This window comes from Miniopterus schreibersii, assembly GCF_964146895.1.
Source record: "Miniopterus schreibersii genome assembly, chromosome: 2".
NCBI classification, from domain to species: Eukaryota; Metazoa; Chordata; class Mammalia; order Chiroptera; family Miniopteridae; genus Miniopterus; species Miniopterus schreibersii.
Window position 1 is genome coordinate 162,435,232 of NC_138102.1, and position 20,179 is coordinate 162,455,410.

Genomic DNA, 20,179 nt, shown 5'->3' on the forward strand with positions numbered 1-20,179 from the left:
TGTTTAAACAAAAGTAGCTAGTAAGTATAAGCAACCCTATTATTCTAGCAAAAGCTGAAACCTAAAAATGACTTAATTGGGAAACCAGTACCTTAAACTGTGCTAAAAGCCTAAGAACTTCACAGCTTATCTAACACATCAACCAGAGATATGACAAGCATGAACATTCCAGTTACATGAGTATAAGGCATATGACAGAGCTTCATGACCTGAAATTCTTCAACTTACACACTTAACTCAAAACGACTTCATTAATAGATTCTAAGCCAGTCCCAGCCGGTTTGGCCCAGTGGTGAGAGCACTGACCCGTGGCCTGAAAGGTCCCAGGTTCAGCTCCAGCCAAGGACATGTACCTTGGTTGCAGGCTCATCCTTGGCCCTGGTCGGGGTAAGCGCAGGAGGCAACCAATTGACATGTCTCTCACATGGGTGTTTCTCTCTCCCTTCCTCCCTCCCACTCTCTGAAAAGCAATATGAAAAACATCCTCAGATGAGGATTAAAAAAAAAAAAAAAGATTCCAAGCCATATGCCACCAGTGATGGTGTAAAGCATCTTTAGGAAATCTAAGTAGAAGAAATTCCCTTGGATCACAATTTTCATAAATACCAAGATATTTCATGATTCTAATCAGGTGCATATAAAATATCTCAACTTTATGTAGGATAAGTAAGACTGTAAGATCAGTCTGGCCACCTTTGGCACATTGATAATACTGCTTCAATAAAGCAGAGGACCAAACATGTAGTAAGTTGGCTTCCCCTATGACAAACCTCTCTTCGCCTTCTACGGTGGTCATAACCAGTGCTTGCTTCTGGTCACCAGAAATCTTCAAAAACTTCTATTCTTCGGTTGGCTATTTCTTTTAAAGGAAAGCTATCAAGGGTCATTCACAAGGTAAATAAGGACAGAAAAAACAATTTGGCAGAGATGTTATTCATTGTTCAGAAATATTTCCAGGGTACTAATTTAATATCCCCTCCATTTAAAAAATACATACACATCTAAATTCAGTTGACCCATTTTATTTGGAAGGTTGGTAACAAGGCTTTTTGAATGCCATCTGCACTTGAAGGATAAAGTAAAATAGACATTGCAAGCCTACGATTATCCCATTTTTATAAAACTTTTTCTGTCTATGTCTATGCACACAGGGATGCAATAATGTGCATTAATGTTCACTGAATTTTAATTGACTTTGGGGGTGGGTGGGATTTTGAGTGATTTTTCTGCTAATTCTGAATTGTTTTTCTTCTTATAACCAGCATGTATCACTTAAATAAGACATTATTCTGAAAAGTTTTTTTTTAAGGCAGGTCAAGCATTTCTATCCAGGCTAAGGAGGTAAATGTAACCCCAGCAAATTTCAAATATTCAGTACAAATAACTGAATTTCAAAATTAAGAAACTACAGATTCTTTCATCAGATTGTTTTGATAGTTACGATGTAGATAATTTCCATTTATAAAACTCAAATCTATCAATTTTTCCCAAGAAACAAACACTGTTTTGTTTTAGAGGCATTTTATTTAGACAACTAAAAACAATTAGATGTTCAGAAGCAGTGTACAATGAACGAGAAATCAAGCCAGTTACTTTATCATGTATTCCCCCTCCTCTTCACAAAAAAGGCTTTCTGCCCTGAAGAGAAAGGTCAGAAAAATAGGCCAATATATTTTTCTTCTCCATAACATAAACAGCTACCAGAATCTAACTGTAATACAAGAAATTGGATGTTGGCTTGCACATATTCATTAAAAAGACAACAGGCCATCGTACTACAAGAGCATAACTCCACCTGCCTTCATCTGATACTCTTGCATTTTCATGTACAGATAACACCAAGTTAGTTCTGCACTGGAGCTAAGTCACATTCCTCATTATTTACTGCTCCATGTTTGTCTTAAGCAGAGACCAACTCTGAAAGGCTGATGCTGTTCTCCGCTTGTTTTAGTCCGTGGTTGTATACTGCTGAGGCATATGCATGATACTCAGGCCTTCACTTCAGGAGTTGAACTATAGATGGAATCTGAATTCTCTGAAGCAATTTCTTCTACAATCACAAAACAAAAAATCATATTAGTCAACTTTATAAAGGAAAGAAGCAAATCTACATTTCTGTGTAATGAAGGAATAAGGTTTTTTTTAGTGTTCTGGTGAGGCCGAGACACTAAGCCATTAGTGACTGGACTCATGCCACTGAAAAAGCAATGAGGAAAGAGTTCATGTGTTTTACCCATTAACTCTTTCACTCCATAACTTAACCTCCAAGGGGCCGCTCTCCTCAGCTAAACTGACAATGACTTCATCCTATCTTTGAAAGATCTGACTCCTCCTTTATTTATTTGAACTCCAAACAATATGATATAATCAGGACATATACAATTTGTAATTCTAGACTGGGGAAAGACCACTTAGTATATAATAAGTGCTTAATCAATGTTAAATAACAATAGTAACTATTTATTTTAGCATCTGCCTCCTAAGTTAGACTCCAAGTTCAATAAGAGTAACCACATCAGTCATGTCCACAGTACATCCTTGTGCCCACTACTATGCAGTAGGTACTTATATTGTTTTATAAATGTATATATACACATACATATTTAAATTTTCCATTACTTAAGTATGTTCATATTTAATAAACTTCCTTTTGTCAATGAGTAAAACTCACCTAGCACTTTAATTTTAAGACCCTTAGGATTTGACAAAAGTTAATTCATCAGTATTTACCTAGCTCCTCTTCCGCTGTCTCTGGAAAACTGATCTTTGGCTTTGCCAGCTCACCACTATCTTCTTCTATGGAAAGAAAAGCAATAATAATGATGATGTGCGAAAGTATCTAATAAGCAAGAAGAGTAAGCCAAGACTATTCCAAGCAATTGGATATAAAACATAATAGAAACAACTTTTTTAGTAATTATAATATATGTCTTCCCTCAAAAATTACTTTCAGGTTCACACAACTACGTTGAGGCCAACTGCTAAGTATTTTATTAAAAACATGTCTACTTGACGATCCTGCAGCACCTCCCACTAAGACCTCACCAAAAATGCCATCTCAAATGGAATACGCCATGGAAACCATGATGTTCACGTTTCATAAATTTGCTGGGGATAAAGGCTACTTAACAAAGGAGGAACTGAGAGTACTCATGGAAAAGGAGTTCCCTGGATTTTTGGAAAATCAAAAAGACCCTCTGGCCAAAGACAAAATAATGAAGGACATGGACCAGTGCCAAGACGGCAAAGTGGGCTTCCAGAGCATCTTTTCACTAATTGCTGGGCTCACCATCACATGCAATGACTATTTTGTAGTACACATGAAGCAGAAGGGAAGGAAGTAGGCAGCACCGAGCAGTTACTTCCACCCTGATAAGAGTTCTCTCAATGGGCTGCCTAAGGTATATGTGCCCCACAGCTTCCCCCTGTATGAGGATTTCACGAGCAGACTGGGACCCTTAAAAAATGTGCAAATAAAATCCCAACCTCACTCAATAAGAGAAAGTAAAGCCAATGAAAGCCAGATAAGCTTTTGATTTTTATATTGCTTGTATCCTCTTGCCCTCAACAAACTTCTTTAGTTCCTAAAAATAAAATAAAATAAAAACATGTCTACTTTATTAGTAAGGACCAGGAAATAATGCTACACAGAATTTACTTGTAAATTCCTTATATTGCCCTCTAACAAATTTTGAATTAGGTCTATTCCAGTCACCAAATGACCAGTGTACAAATTCAGAAATAGAACAGATTATACAACAAAAAAATTTAAACAAACAAAAGAACACAGTAGCCAATTTATAATCAATCACGGGCTTCTCTTTGCATAAACCATGTTATGTAATTTAAAATCTGTAGGAGACAGAAAGGCTGAAGTAAAACTAATGATTAAAAATGACACAAAATCAAAGTTTAATTTGATAACTCTGAATAAAAATTCTTACCAGGAAGCACACATTTCCAAAGGCCATATGTTTTTCCTACTACAGTTTGCCACAGTCTCAGAGTTCCGTCTTCAGAACCACTGGCATAGAGTTCTCCATCAGGACTAAATCTCACGCAGTGAATAGGACCAAAGTGTCCTTTGTAGGATTCTGAAAGAGGAGAAGGACTATTAGATAATTTAATAAATATTAGATTAGATATTGATACACTTAATACTGTCTAAATTACTGGGGAGATGTGAAATTCATAAAGACAAATACAAAGAACTATACTTAATTAAAAATGAAATGATTCTCATCAAGTGGTATGTCATGTCTAACATTTATCTGTAAGATTATCCCTTTCCAATTCTAGCACATATTCTGGTTTCAGGTTGTGTCTCTCTCTAAAATAAAAATGAGGCTTCACGTCCCAATAAGGATGAAGGAAGGGAGTAAATGAAAACGTCCCTAAATTTTACAGAAAGTAAATCTATCAGTTCCATCCCAATTTCCATATCCTAAACTCACTGCCTACTTGCCAGGGATCCAATTCTTAATTATGGCTATCGAGAGCCACTAGATGGAGCTCTTTTACAAACTTTGTCTCTTAATTTCCTACCAGACTATGTAGAGTCCACTAGTCCTTCTGTCACAGAACAGAGATACAGAATCAGTACTGATCCTTACATATTTTAATCTATGAAATTTAATGAGAAAATGCACACATTAGTAGTGGTGGTGGTCTATTTAAGTCATATCCTTTCTTATGAACTTTTCTCATTTACTTTCCAATGCCTCACCACCTTATTAGTTTTCAAAGCTCTTTACTGGACCAATGTTCCATCTGTCTTGCCTCCATGTCTATTCAACTCAAGGACTCTCAAGCACCATCTTCCTCCATCTCTGTCCTACCAGAGAATATCACGAGAGTATTTATCATGAGAAAAATTATCATGAGAGTAGAAAGGATAAGAGGTTTGGAATGAGAATGGCTGGGCCCAAGGTCTTTAACTCACTGTGATCTCAGATATCAGGCAAATAATTTACTTCTTTTTTGAAAAAGAATACATACATATGGCCAAGACATTCTAAAACTTTGAAAACTGACATTAAGTAAAAATTAAAAAGAAAGTCTTACTTAAAAGTCACTTATATTCAAGCAATAAAGGGTGAACCATAAGCAATTAAAATAGATTCTATATGGTCCATCCACCAAGCTTCCACTTATCCAACCCAAATTCATCAGCTTTCCCAAAGAAACAAAACATAAAATTGTCTTTTGCTCTTTGTGTATCATTCTAAAAAGCTTATTAGTTCACTGGGTGGTAAAGCACGATAGCTAGGAAAAAAAGTGGCAACTTATAGACCAAAAAAAGAATAAAAACTAAATACATTAGTTCAAAAAGCAAAAACTATTTGGGAAGGCTAAAGTAGATATTGAGAACCATACTATGAAATACCTAATCCATCAGATAAATGTAAAGTTAGGATGAGCATTAACGTCAAATTAATCCTACATGTCTTTCCCTTTCCTTTATTAAGGACTATTATGAAAATGGAAGCAAAAGTCAAGACTCCAGTAAATAAATTTAAAAAAATACCAAAACACCCCTCTCTCCAATTCAGATCCCTAAGGTATCCCCAAAATGAGCTACAGCTGTTTCCCCCCATGCTATTCACTATAGAGCCTTAGGGAAAGGGGATAGGTAGATGGGGCTACATACCTGCACTATACTTCAGAAAGAACAGATCTCCTTGCAACTACTTAATGACTTTGACATTAAGATCCCCCCAATAAGTATACTGCACTATTGTATACAATGTCAACACATGATGAACTTAAGTTAAAAGGAAAAGGTAAACTGAGTTCAGCATACTTTGTTTATAGATCTATGAACATTTCTATCCAAAATGGATAAAAAATCCTTTCCTTTCTTACCTGGAAGCTATCAGCTTTAGTTAGCTGAAAAATCTGCTGAGGTGTTAATTACTGAAACCTAGCATTTTATAAAGGTAACCAACTACATCATCCTATGGGAGGAAAAAGAAGACAACTCACCTAATTCTTCTCCACTATTATAATCATACTTATAAAGTTTAAAGTCTTCACCACCTGCAACAAGAAATTCTTTCTCAGGATGAAGAGATGCAGAATTGATGGTTGCAGGAGCTTCAAAGGATTTAATTGGCTCCAAGCTGGAAAAAAATAGAAATAATAAATACTTACAAATTTTTAATATTGCATAAATAATATAAGGAAATAATTAATTACATTTAACTGGTCCTAAATTCTGAAACCCAAGGAACAAGTAAATATTCACTTAGTCAAATACAGTGATGTTAAAAACAAACAAGCGAACAAAAAACCTCTAAATAATATTAGCAAAAAAGTTCAGGAGGATATTATGCCCAAATGGAGTTCATCCCAGAATACAGACATTTCAAGAGAGGGATAGCCACATTTTGTGAAGTGGATGCCTTCCTGGCAATGTGTGGCTGGCTAATTAAAGCAGTATGGCCAATATATTGGGATTTTTACTATGAAAAAAATTTAATTTTATGTATTGTTTAACTTTTCCACTACATTATCTTGGTAAACAGAAAAGGTCTTTTACAATGTAATTATATTAAAGGATTATTTATACACTACGTATTCTCAATTGCTGAGAATTTATAAAGCTGCCGCAACAGGACAAACCTTCAATCCCATAAAATATAAAACTGCTAAAACTAACTCAGTTTTTACTATTAGGCAATAAAATAATAACTAAATGTGAGACGATAGCTACATAATAAAAATCAATACATAAAACAGCTTCATTTGAATGTAAATGAGTCTGGACATTGGCTCTTTTCCAGTCCAACCCTAAAATTCCTGAAAGGCCTCCAATACAAAACATCAGAGCATTCCAGCTCCTAAATGCCACAATCCTATTCCCACCATCACACACTACAAAGCATGAAAGTAAAGTAGTCATGACTTACATGGGATCACTGAATAGAACTTTCTGGCTCAAATCTTAGAATATTCAATAGGTCAGCAAACCTCTGCCACCAACATGCGACTTTAGGCAACAGTCTACAGCAGGACTGCATGTTGCCCAGATCCAGGAGTGACCAATTAATGAACTTGTGCAATTTAATGGCTCTGGGCAACAGTACTCTGCTTTTATCAATTCACTGTGTGTGTATGAACTCCTTTACATTTGTAATTGCTCTCCTCCATTTTTACTACCTTCTCTTTCCTTCTGTCATTCAGTGAAGCTTAGCTCTGCAAGTGGCCCTTTAAACAAAAGTTTAGGACTGCTGATGATCAAGAGTATAATGTAGTATAATCTTTATGGAAATCAATTAAGTAACATGTATACTAAGAACTTTAAACATATTCCTACTCTTTGAACTCTACTTATAGGATTCTACGGTAAGGAAACACTCAGAGATGCACCATAATACTGCAGTGTTAAAGCAGGGGAACTGACACAATTTAGTGCAACCTATAATGCAAAATGCCTAGCAAAAATGTTTTGCAAGAATTTTTAATGACTAAGAATATTTTAAAATAAAAATTACACTCATTAGGGTTCCAGTAACCAAAGGGGAGGAACACCACAAATACACCTACATATATAACAAAGAAAAAAAGACTGGTAGAAAACAAAGGCTACAATTAACATTCTAGGATCTGTGATTGCAGCACCGTGGGTAATTTTTTTAAATTGTATTTTCCAAATTTTCAACCAGAACATTTACTATATTTGTAGTCACAAAAGTCTATTTAAAGAAGAATAATTAGGTATACATATATGTGGAAATAGGAAAAAAAAATCACTACTTCTCAAAAATTTTAAAGTAAAATAGGAAAATCAAGATCACAGTGGTTTTATACAGTAACAATATAAATTACAGCACCAGTCCGGTGATCCTTTAATGAAAAATATAATTTAAAAGTTGTTAAACTTCATCAAAAAATGTCCTAAATATCTGAAATTAATTTGACTAATTCCTCTGATTAAAGTATACCAAATTCTTTAAAAACACATTATTAATGGTATGGAAACATTTCCCTCCATTATTATAGAGCAGCAATTTTCAACTGGCATGTCACAGAATTTTAAAAACATGCAATACCTGACTATTTAGTCAGGGGCACTGACCTCTTTTCCCCTAGATTGTCAAATTAAAAAATGACAACAACCAACAAAACAATAGCCATCCAGTGTGAACAAATCAAAATCAGACCTTTGTCATATTGGCAAAAAATATTTTTTGGTGTGCCACAGAATTTTAGTAATTAGTTTATGTGTGCCATGACATGAAAAAAATTGAAAATCAGTGTTTAATAGGTCAAAATTTGCCTTTTAAAGAGTTAAGTACCTTTCCACTGATGCCTTCTAATTTTTAAGTACTCAAGGTTGTCCTTTGTTACCATAAAAGAAAATGAAGGTATTTCTTGTACATACCTTACTGCACTATGAAAAGCAATAGATCGTCCATAAGTTATTACCAAGATCTCTCCCTCAGGAATATATTCCATACTGCTAACAGACATATTAAAATTTAGAGATTTCACTTCTGTCATAGTAGCGTGATCCCAAAGGCTGCAAAAAGGAAAAAGGAAAAGATGATGGTATTTACTCATGAAAAAAAGCTTCTAAATCCTAATTACATCTGCAGATTAACCAATAATTACAATTATAAAACAATTTCCATTCCAACTCATAAATTAGAGATGATATAGAGAAGTTTTGGGTTCCTAGACAAGTGGTGGGGGGTACCATCCAGCCCAGGGGCAGAAATTACTTGGTCTGGCTCTGCCAAGGCAACCGCAGACGGGACTCGAAATTTAATAAATCTAGTTGTTTTTTTCATACCTAATTTTTAAGTTGATAATTTTGTATGGCCTGCAAATGATGTTATAAATATCTAAATGGCCCTTGGCCGTAAAAAGGTTACCCACCCCTGCTATACAAGGTCAAATTATTTGGTAGTCTGTTGGTAAAGTCAACTTTAATATTTAAGTACACTTCCCAAACAATTTAGCAAAACCACGCTATTAAGATACTTAGGTCTTAATCTAATTAACTTTAGTGGTGCTCTAAATAATGGTTCTTACATTTTTGTGAATTTGATGATGGCTATGTATCTTTCCACAGAAAACTACACAAGGTGTCAACACACAAAATTGTGTATAGAATTTCAGGGGTTTCATGGAACCCCTATAGCCAGCCTGTCTCTGACCCAGGTTAAGAGCACCTTCCTCATAGTTTTAATTTAGTGTCTTGTGAATTCTGCTCTGTTTATAGTAGTAAATGGATATACCTCCAGAAGAATGTGAGCTCTGTGGTAAGTTCTAATGTTCTTCCTATGTAATAATTATAAATATAAGCTCTAAGGTCAAGTATTTTCTTTTTAAAGAAATTTTTATTTGTTGATTTGAGAGAGAGAGAGAGAAAGAGAGGGAGGGAGAGAAGGAGAGAGGGAGGAGGGAGGAAAAAAACATCAATTTGTTGCTCCATTTAGTTATGCATTCATTAATTCTTATATGTGCCTTGACGGGGGATCAAACCCACAACCTTGGTGTAATATGATGCTCTAACCAAATGAGCCACCCAGCTAGGAAAAGGTCAAATATTTTTCGAAATTAAGATTATTGAAGAAAAATTACTTACCGGACAGTTTTATCATCAGCTGAAAGAATCTGTTTGTCATCACTGCACCATAGCGCCTTTTTAATACCAGAGGTATGACCACTGATTTCCTTAGGTTCTTAAGATTAAACAATTTAAAATGCATTTGTTAACATTTGATCTCTAAAACTGAACAATTTTGAAACAATAAAATATGTAAAAAGAAAAGAAAAAACACATTTGAAATTAGGCTGCAACTTTATAAAGCCCAGCACAATTCAAATTTGCTATCTTCCTAGAATACAATTTTTCTATAGTAGAACAAAAATTTTTCTGCATGACAAGGAACCCAAGAACTATGATGCTATATGTAGTAAAAGTAAATACACCACTCCCTCCAGGCTACTTTTCTGCTTTCAAAAGCATTATTGTACCACAATAAGAAAAATAACCAATGTGGCATAATTTAATTAGAATATGGACCAAGGAAAAAGACAGTCTGAGCTAATCCTAGTACTATCACTAATCCTGAGACCCTCACCCAAGCCACTGTCAGTACTAACAGAAAAAAAAAAAAAGGAGGGGGGATGTAGAAGCTGGAAGGAGAAAAGGTAACAAAAAGCAATGCAATATTCCCAAGAATATGTATTTCTACATGGAGAGCAAAGCATCAAAAAAAATAGGGATCTTTCCGTTTGAAGCTTTCTCTTCAAAAAAATTTTAAAAATTGACACTCATTATTATTTCTGGGAAAAACATGCTGGAGGCAATGCCATTTGACACTACTTGGACTTTGGGCAAGCTACTTAACCTTTTGAAGACTACATTCTAAAACAGTAAAATGGGTAACAATAGTTATTAAACCTCACAGTTTGAGTTTAAGCATCAAATGAGAATATACACCTAAAGTTCTAACTTGGTGACTGACATACAGTCAAAGCTCAGTTAATTGCTATTATTTCTATTGCCAGTAGAGTGAAAGAGCTGCATTCAAAAAGCAGCTTTGAGAAAGGTAAAAGAAGATAAAAGTGTCCCTTAAGCCCTGAACTACCTTGCTGATCAGACAGGTACATTGATTAAGTGAGATCAGAGAACTCTGCTCTATTTTTGGCATAAAGTTATCAAAGAGAATAATCTAAAATAATCTAGTTTGCTTTCTCACCTTAGAATTGCTTTCAGTAAGGTATCTTGTGAATAATTGCTTAATTTCCAATGTAGCTTTGACTTTCTTACAAACTTCAAAAGTTGATTTATGAATAAAGAATAGATGCCCATGATACAAAACTTAAGATACCAACAAATAAATAATAAATAACAACAAAATTCTGTTTATCATATTTTGGTAGCTCTTAAAATATACATTATATGGCTAGAAAAACATTAAAATACTACAAAATAGAGAGGAATATCTGGGCTAGGGAAGAAAAAGGTGTCTTACAACTTCTGTACAAGGAGAGAATTCATAAGGGAAATGAAAGATTTCACCAACAAAATCTTTAAAATGTGTATATCATCGACTTTACTAACAAAATTTAAAGCAAATGACAAATTAGAATACAATAAAGAACTTTTAAAACAAATAAGAAAAGACAAACATCACAACAGATAAATGGGCAAAGGTCGTGAATGGGTAATAGTTCACAAATGAAATGCATTACAATGGAATTCAACAATACTTTAATCTCAAAATCAAAAATAATTTTTAAAAGTTCACAATACAAAAGAATAAATTTTCTTCTATTAAATTGGCAAAGATAAACTCAGTTATCAGTGTTTGCTAGAATAGGTTAGCTGTAGATATATTTTTACACTTTGCTGGAGGGCACTTTGGTAACATCAATGGCTTTCAAGTATACCTCCTTTTGTCCCAGCAACTCTATTTCTATGTAGTTATCCTACAGAAACAACTGTGGAAACATCTGCAACTATAAGGATGTTAAACATAATACTGCTTACATTTAAAATTAAGTTGTCCAAATAGGCTATAATAGGAGATTGGTTAATTCACTTATTCATAGAAATGCTGAACCATACAGTCACTAAAAACAGTGAACAGAATATTTAAATAATGAAAAAATGATTAACTGCAGATTTAAAAAATTCTTCTAACAGCTAATACATTCAAATGGTTCAAATATCTAAACAACATATGTATAGACTGAGCATTCTCACCCTTCTCATCTTCTATAGATAGCTATACTTTCTAATCAAAAGATAGTAACACTGTATGCACCTTTTAGAACTTAGTATGATTAAATTATATCAGTATAAATTTTAAACTGTAACAAGGCTATACACACATAACATAGTAAATAAGTCAATATTCAAAAATAAATCTGCACAGAAAAAAGGACTGAAAAAATATGAACCTAAAACTAAAGATATTAACAGTGATTAATACCGGATAATGGATTATGTTTTCACTTTTTGCCACATCTGAGTACTGAATATGAGCATGAATTAATCAAAAGTCATTTAAATTAAAAGAAAATAAAAGCATAAACATGTATAAACTATGCTTACCTGCTTCAGGTTTGTTCAAGTCATATATGCGTAACAGTTTATCCTGTCCTGCGGTTAATAAGTAATTACTATCCTGAAAACACAAACAAGTAAAATGTTACTAGATTAACCATTTTAATGGTTATATCTCTTTGAAACTTCAACACCAAATAAAAATTAAAGCTCACAGATGTCACAAAGAGATGCAACACACGCCAATTACTTCTGAGAAGATACTGTAGAACATTTATCTTTTTTGTAATACCAAAGTCCTGTAAACTTCCTAGTCCGAATGTGTTACACCACCTACCACATAAACCTACCACCTACCGCTCAACCTGCCCAGACCCAGCTCCCCGCCCCAAGTAGCAGTTCTTCAGTGATCTCAAATTTATCCCCTCTCTTCTCAAAGTAGTTGGGAAGCATTACATGGGCATTTTAGATGTTTACTGCTACTGATCAAGGACTGATACAAGAGTCCAGGGTACTTTAAAAGCCTCATTTCATTGAACAAAAAAAAACTTGTATAGCTTAACCTATAATCAAATATACACCAACTACTACACCCTAAAACCATATATAAACCAAATATACAAACAGCAATTTAACTCCTTAAAAAAAAACTCCATTTTCTGATACCTGTGTAAAATCCACCGACTTGACAATGTGTTTATGAGCCAGGGTCATCAACTCATCTCCTGAGACAGCATCCCACACTTTGCTAAAAATGGAAAGTAAAATCAAAAGAAATTTAATGGTAATTTTGATAATTAATTACCAAGTAATTTAGATATGTGAAATGTGATATAAGTGCATTATAAATCTCCATTATTTCTAATATCACCCCACTGTTAGAGTTCACTTGATAAAATATTTAAGTAAGTCTAACGAAAAAGAAATTTCCCTGTAAAAGCCATATAGCCAATCTAATTTTGACAGTAGAAAAGATCTATGAATTTAAGTATATGACATCCACGAACCAACACAGTCTTACTTTTGTATTAGCCTATAGCCATATTTTAGTAAAACATTTTAACCAATTTTTAGTTTCAATTTTCCAATTTTTTCTCTATTCTCTACTCTCATACATATGCAAAACAAAAATTTAAAAGAAATCCTTAAAAAAAATTACAGAATAAAAGACCCTGATACAATTCCATAAAGTTTTAAATCAACACAAAAGAAAATATTTTCTCCACCTCTTCCTCAGATTTGACTCTTAAATTCTCAAATCCTAGTCCAATTAACTTCCTCCCAAAATATCAGCCTTTCAATATATAATACTAACAGTGAGGATTTTTAATCTCAACTATGTGTTTTGCTGACCCATCCCAACCGAAAACATGTGGTTGTATCTATAAACATATGTCTGTGTGTGTCAGGGGATAATGGTTAAATAATACTTTACAAAAATACTGTAAGGTTCTCCCCAAATAAAAATGCTTAAAATTTGCATACAGGGAAGAGAACTGTTTGGATCATGAACTGCTATGCTCCACAAAGGTTTCCATTTTAAGGTAATTGACATTTACTTTCAGGAATAAAGTGAAAAATAAACAGAGAAAAAAGAAAAGCAATGGTTATCTTTTCTTCATTTACTTAATAAACACACAACAAATATATCAAGTAGATATTTTATGTCATTCTAGACTTAGTGCTAGGGCACAAAAGGGAGAAAAGAAATGATTCCAAAGAAAGTTCCTGTCTTAGAAGAGCTATAGCTGAGGAGAAAAACATCCATTAAACACACATTAAATAAATATAATTAAAATACAAACACATGTGGCTATAGAGACAGAAAAAACATACTACTAATTATACCAGAAAGTCTGGAAAATCTAAGCAGTGGAAGTCAATAGTCTTGAAGAGAAAGCAGAAATACACCAAGAACAAAAAAATAGACACGCTATTGCAGACAAGCATTAATACCATGTACAATGGTAAAAAAAACATGAATAACCATTTAAAGATAATTAATGCCAATGACAGAATATAAATCTTGCCTATTACATAGTTGAGTCATGAGTGGCTAAATAAATATATTCTGAGGAGCAAGGGGGGGGAGAGAGGGAGAGGGAGAGGGAGAGGGAGAGGGAGAGGGAGAGGGAGAGGGAGAGGGAGAGGGAGAGGGAGAGGGAGAGGGAGAGGGAGAGGGAGAGGGAGAGGGAGAGGGAGAGGGAGAGGGAGAGGGAGAGGGAGAGGGAGAGGGAGAGGGAGAGGGAGAGGGAGAGGGAGAGGGAGAGGGAGAGGGAGAGGGAGAGGGAGAGGGAGAGGGAGAGGGAGAGGGAGAGGGAGAGGGAGAGGGAGAGGGAGAGGGAGAGGGAGAGGGAGAAGGAGAAGGAGAAAGAGAAAGAGAAAGAGAAAGAGAAAGAGAAAGAGAAAGAGAAAGAGAAAGAGAAAGAGAAAGAGAAAGAGAAAGAGAGACTGATTCGAGAAAGACAAATCAATCAGTTGCCTCCCACATGCACCACGACTGAGGGACAGGAACTGAACCTGCAACCCAGGTGCAAGCTTTTAACTGGGAATCAATCCAGAGACCCTTTGGTACACAGGTTAACACTCTAACCCTGAGCCACACGAACCAGGGAGAGGGAGCTATTCTTTAGCTGGATCAAGTTCCATAATAGCAAAGCCCAGACAAATCACTAAGAGGATAATATAGACAAAGAATGCACATACTCCCACACCTCACAAACGTGGAACAAATGAGGGGTAAGCCTCAGCTACCATTTATGGAGCACCTACTAGATAACAGACACTATGCTAGACTCCAGGGATATAAGTGGAGAAAGATTCCTGTGATTCTCCCCATAACTACATTGGTCTTATACCCACTTTACAGACACAAAAATCAAACTTTAAGAAGCATCCCATGATAAAACTGGAAACATAAAGTGTAGCCTGCACGTGAACTCAACGAAAGCTTACATCTTTCCCACTGTATCACGGCACCTGAAAGCTGTAACTGAGGGAGAAAACTAGTATTCCTTCTTGATATTTATATCTACTCAAACTTCTTTGCAGGAATCAAAGGGTTTCGCAGCTTTATCGAGGTGAGTTTCAAAATAATATATATGATTTTGGTCTAGTGGGGGTGGTAGCTATCATTGTTACCATACATAAGTAACACTTATATAGTTTTTAGATTTTAGGCAATATTCTAAATATTAGGAACATATAAACTCATTTAATATTCACAATCAACATATGAGATAGGCACTATTACTATTCTTATTCTTATAGATGATGAAACTGAGAGAGCTTAAATAAAGTTCCCAAGGTCATAGAGCTCTTAAAGGAAGTACAGAATTCAAGTTTAAATCAGCATTCATGCTTTTAATACCACCTGTGAATATAAACACAGACTTGAATATTAAGAAAGCACAAAAACAGCATTGAATACCTATCCATGCCTTCACATGTGTGATTTTGGTTATTAATGCTCTGTAAGAAACTAAACAAACATTTATGTTCCTATGGCAGCAAGAAAAAATCCTGACTGCTCTTTTCATGACTCTCTTAAGTGCCCTTTTTCAACAACTTTTTCTCTCTCCATTTCAGAGGAATTATCACATGAATAGTAATTTCTTTCTAATGCCCTTTATTTCTTTTCCTGAGGGCTGGCATTACAATTTGGCAAAATGTACATGCTGAGAGTCTTCACAGATTTATGGAGATGGGCATCCTTCCTAACAAGCTTTTGCACAGGTCTCTTAAAAATCAGAGCAAGCCCGACCGGGCATGGCTCAGCGGTTGAGTGTCGACCTAGGATCCAGGAGATCGGGGTTCCATTCCTGGTCAGGGCACATGCCCGGGTTGCGGACTCGATCAATGACTCTCTCATCATTGATGTTTCTCTCTCTCTCTCCCCCTCTCCTGTCCTCTCTCTGAAACCAATAAAGATATAAAATAAAATAAATCAAAAAAATCAGAGCAAGACTATCAAGTAGGAGGTGAACGAAGCATTTTGCTCATGTAATTAACATTGTTAGGGCCAGATAACACAATTCATAAGCTTGTCTCATTTAATACTAATGTTCATAGTGTCTAAAATCTTGTTATAATTTATACTTAATTTAAAATAATTTAAAATACCATTTTACTAAATATTAACTTATCAACACCAGAGAGACCTAGTTTCAGTATTGACATTTTAAAAATCCACTTAACAAATATATGAAATCTAGAGTTATTAATCCCAATTTTCTACCTCTGATATAAAATCAATAACACCCATTCCCAATGTAATGTTCCAGAAGCAAAATAAAGATTAGCCCTGGGCGGTGTGGCTCAGATGGTTGGAGCATTTTCCTGTACACCAAAAGGTGGCAGGTTGGCAGGTTCGATTCCTAGTCAGGATGCATACCCAGGTTGTGGATTTGATCCCTGGTCAGGGTAAGTACAGGAGGCAATTGATTGATGTTTCTCTCTTGCATCAATGTTTCTCTCTCTCTCCCTTCCTCTAAAATCAATTAAAAAGAATGAAGGAAAAATGGTCCACTTTTTCTTTAGACTCTTAAGTCTAATAAAGTCGGTTATAGGTATGATAGCTCTTGACATTGCCTTCATTACTTTAAATATTTAAGTGTCTGCTAAGTCACAAACACCGAAGTTAGAGATACCAAGATTATATAAAATCTGATACATGCCCAGAAGGGGAAAGTGGGTCATTGCAAACTAATCACATATATAAAATAGGGCCCTAGCTGGTTTTGCTCAGTGCTGAGTGCATTAGCCTTCGGAATGAAGGGTTGAGGGTTCCATTCTGGTTAAGAGCACGTACCTCCATCGCAGGCTAGATCCCTACCCCGGATGGGGTGCATGTGGGAGGCAACCAATCGATGTCTCTCTCTCACATCAATGTTTCTCTCTCTGTGTCTCCCTCTCCCTTCCATTCAATCTAAAAAAAAAAAAATCAATGGAAAAAAATATCCTTGGATGAAGATTAAAAAAAAATAAAAATAAAACAATAGGTAAAGTGTATCCTGGGAACAAGCAATATATTGCTAGGCTGTAGGGCATATGGTGTGCAGTGCCAGATGATGCTGATAAACTAGGATGAGGCCAAATTTTAAAATGCCAGAAACTGAAATTTAACCGTTAGTCCAGCGGTTCTAAGACTGTACACCAGAATCACCTAGAACAGGTTTAGGGGAGGAAAAAAAAATTGATGCTGGGCACTCCATTCCATCACCAGATGAAATCAGAATTTCTTGAATACATGCATCTGAATATTTTAAATGTTCCTCGGGTTATTCTAATGTATACCCAAGGTCATGAACCATTAAAATAGCCGAGGAAAGACAGGAAGATTACTAGATAGAGAAGTGACATGATGAAATTTGCTCTTAGAAAGACAACTGGCAGTACTATGGAAGATGAACAGACAGCAAGAGACTAGTGGCAGAGATCTGAACTAAGCAGTGGTAGAGGCATAAGAAACACTGTAATTGGGAGGCTGGCAAAATAAACAAAGATGAAGAAATCTGGATGCTAAGGAAAAATTAAGAACTTTAAAAACTTAGAAAACGAAGAGTAATTCAGTTTGGGAGTTTTAAATACGTTTAAAACCAGTTAACAGAGTGAGATTCAGATAAAAATCTGGGGCATCAGCACACCAGAAAGCCATACAAGGAGTGTATATCACTCTGGAAGCACATGCGGAGCAGTATTTGTAAACAAGACTGCCAACATTCACTATGTGGAGTGCTTGTTAATAATGCAGATTCCTGGGTCCCAATCTAGACATGCAGAGTAAGTCACCTAAGTCTGAAAATTCTGAAAACCACTGAAAAGAAAGAAGCATACAGGACCAGGATGGAATTTTGGTAAGAATAAACACTATGTGGTCTATATGGTATCGAATCAGAATTTTATGAATAACTGAGGTCGAAGTTTGGTTATTTCAGAACACAACCCACAGAAACTTCCAAAGCTGGCCATTTTGGCTATACTTACGCTGTGAAATCTGCAGCTGCTGTAGCTGCTTTGGTGGCATCTTTATTCAATGTTGCACCCCAAACGGCACCCTTATGACCCAAAAAAGTTCCGATCCAATCTCCTGTGTCTCCCTGGCGTAGCATAGGTTTACCATCTAAAAAACATTTTAAAAGGTGTGATTTAGTTTAGATTTAAAACCTCATATTCAAACATAAAATGATCATATTCAAAGTGGAAAACTGGGTTTGCTATCTAACTGTTCTCACTCACTGAGGTCACTAAGGAACATCCGGAAACAAGTTAACTTATCATTAACTAAAATAGGTTTACAGTTGTTCGTATGGAAAATACAATAACTAGCAAATAATAAGAGAACAAACTGTGTTTTGTGTGTTCAACAACTGTACTTTTGCCCCATCCAGTACATATAGGCTAACTAAATAAATTAAATGAAGAACTGGGCTCTCTGGGAAGCATTTGTAATTCGGTGGGAAAAATACTGATCTGCATCAAAATCTAGAACTGAGTCTTATTTTGGACAAACGTGCTAACCTAAACCCGTATCCATTTGAAAAACGGGGCTATAACACCACAAAGGAATATCCAATGAGGCAGTGGGAGGGACGAGTCTTTGTAAAATAAGGTAAGGCATTACTGAGCCTGGCCTAGTTTCTCCACTTCCCAAACCTCTGAAAGATATTTACAGTCCTGCCAAGTGAGCAATCTCGCTTCTCCAGAAATAGCAATAGAAGTAAAAGGAGAGGCCTTAGTTGGAGGCGTCAGGAGAGCCTCCCATGGGTCCAGCCGCGGGATCCCACCCCCTCCTCCTCTGGCCCTCACCGCAAAGGCTGAGACCCTCGCAGCCCTTCGGCCCGGGGAGCGCCGGCTGCACTCCCCTGGCCGCGTCCCAGCCCTCTGCAAACCCGGATCGGCGGCCCCGCTTACCTTTGCACGCGCTGATTAAGAAATAGCCGTACGGCGTGATCCCGCTGAAGGCCAGATCAACCACGGGCCGCGTGTGGCCGGAGCAGGTGAGCGGGGTCTGCCTCATCGCCATGGCGGCGGCGAACGGAGCGGCGGGGCGGGGAGCCGAGGGTCCTCTGGTTCTTTTCTCTCGGCCGCAGGGCCTCCGGCTCCTCAAGGCCCCCGCCCTGACACTGGGGCTGGGCCGGAAAACGGGAAAAGGAGGCCAATCCGGCGGCACCGAGGTCAGGAGGGGTTAGGGATGGGTCGGGGAGCCTGCGACCGGCGACCGACAGCCGCCGAGGGAAGGAGAGGGAGGGAGGGAGGAAAGTGGGGAGGGGGAGAACCAGAGAATCCGCGGCCACAACCCGCACCGTCCACACCGCCACCGGCCGGAAGTTACGAGTCAATGACGCTAAGCGTCCGCCGGTAGTGACGATTCGGCGGGAAGGCGGGCTTGCCCCGAGATGCCGAGCGAGTAGGGCAGCAGCGCGCAGGCGCGAGCTCAGCCCCCGGAGGGCACGTGACGCTGGCGCTGCGCCGTCTCGGTTTGGCGCCTGGGGGCGCTCTAAGCCCTTTAGTGAGGTCCCTCCTGCTGAGCTGCGACCGTCCGAGCGCCTTCCCGTCCGTGGGCCGCGTCGCGCGGGGCGAGGTGGTTCTGCCCGCGCAGCGCTCCCCGGCGGGTCCTGTGGGGTGCTTCCGGGCAACACCACCCGGAGGACCGGGCTCGGCGCCTGCACCTGCAGGCAGTAAAGCCAGAGTTGCTCGGAGTCGGGCCCACTTCAGCAAACGTCGAAGAACTTTTTTCCAATTCATGTTAACGACTGTAGTGGTCGCTCTTCTGGCCTGTTTACAGGGCGCCTAAGTAATTTCCCCAGCCAGGCCTTCTGTTCTGTAACGTTCCTGTGTTGCTGGTGTTTTAGACATAAGCGCCACGTGGCTCTAAATACAATTACATTCAGATTATTCTTCAGAGAACTCTAGAGCAGTGGTCCCAAAACATCTTTGGTGAAATACTCTCATTGATAAAACTTGAGCCGGCACTCCCAACATACAGGTAATAATTTGTAAATTGCATACTAAACTCTGTTGTAAATAGAAACTCCAGTGTGATCCTCCCGCAGCAGCCTCCCACGGGCATCGCCGCTCCGTGTGTGAACCAGGACGGCCGACTGATTGCTCAGGCCAAAGCCTTCCTAAGCAGACATGGCCCTTGCTTTG

General features: G+C 37.3%; 1 protein-coding gene and 1 pseudogene across 2 annotated transcripts; one reads left to right on the forward strand and one right to left on the reverse strand.

Annotated features, from left to right (window-relative positions):
* Positions 1-1,006: 1,006 nt before the first annotated feature.
* STRAP (serine/threonine kinase receptor associated protein) lies at positions 1,007-19,372 on the reverse strand. Its single transcript, XM_081129747.1, has 10 exons — positions 18,941-19,372; positions 18,014-18,149; positions 12,695-12,776; positions 12,077-12,149; positions 9,596-9,692; positions 8,387-8,524; positions 5,986-6,122; positions 3,945-4,094; positions 2,731-2,796; positions 1,007-2,050 (listed from the first exon to the last, which is right to left on the reverse strand). Exons 1-10 carry the CDS (start codon positions 19,050-19,052, stop codon positions 1,989-1,991), a joined length of 1,053 nt encoding a protein of 350 aa, XP_080985873.1. The 5' UTR covers positions 19,053-19,372; the 3' UTR covers positions 1,007-1,988.
* LOC308553673 (protein S100-A10 pseudogene) lies at positions 3,026-3,421 on the forward strand (annotated as a pseudogene). Its single transcript has one exon. The product of its transcript is annotated as a protein S100-A10 pseudogene (transcript).
* Positions 19,373-20,179: the final 807 nt, after the last annotated feature.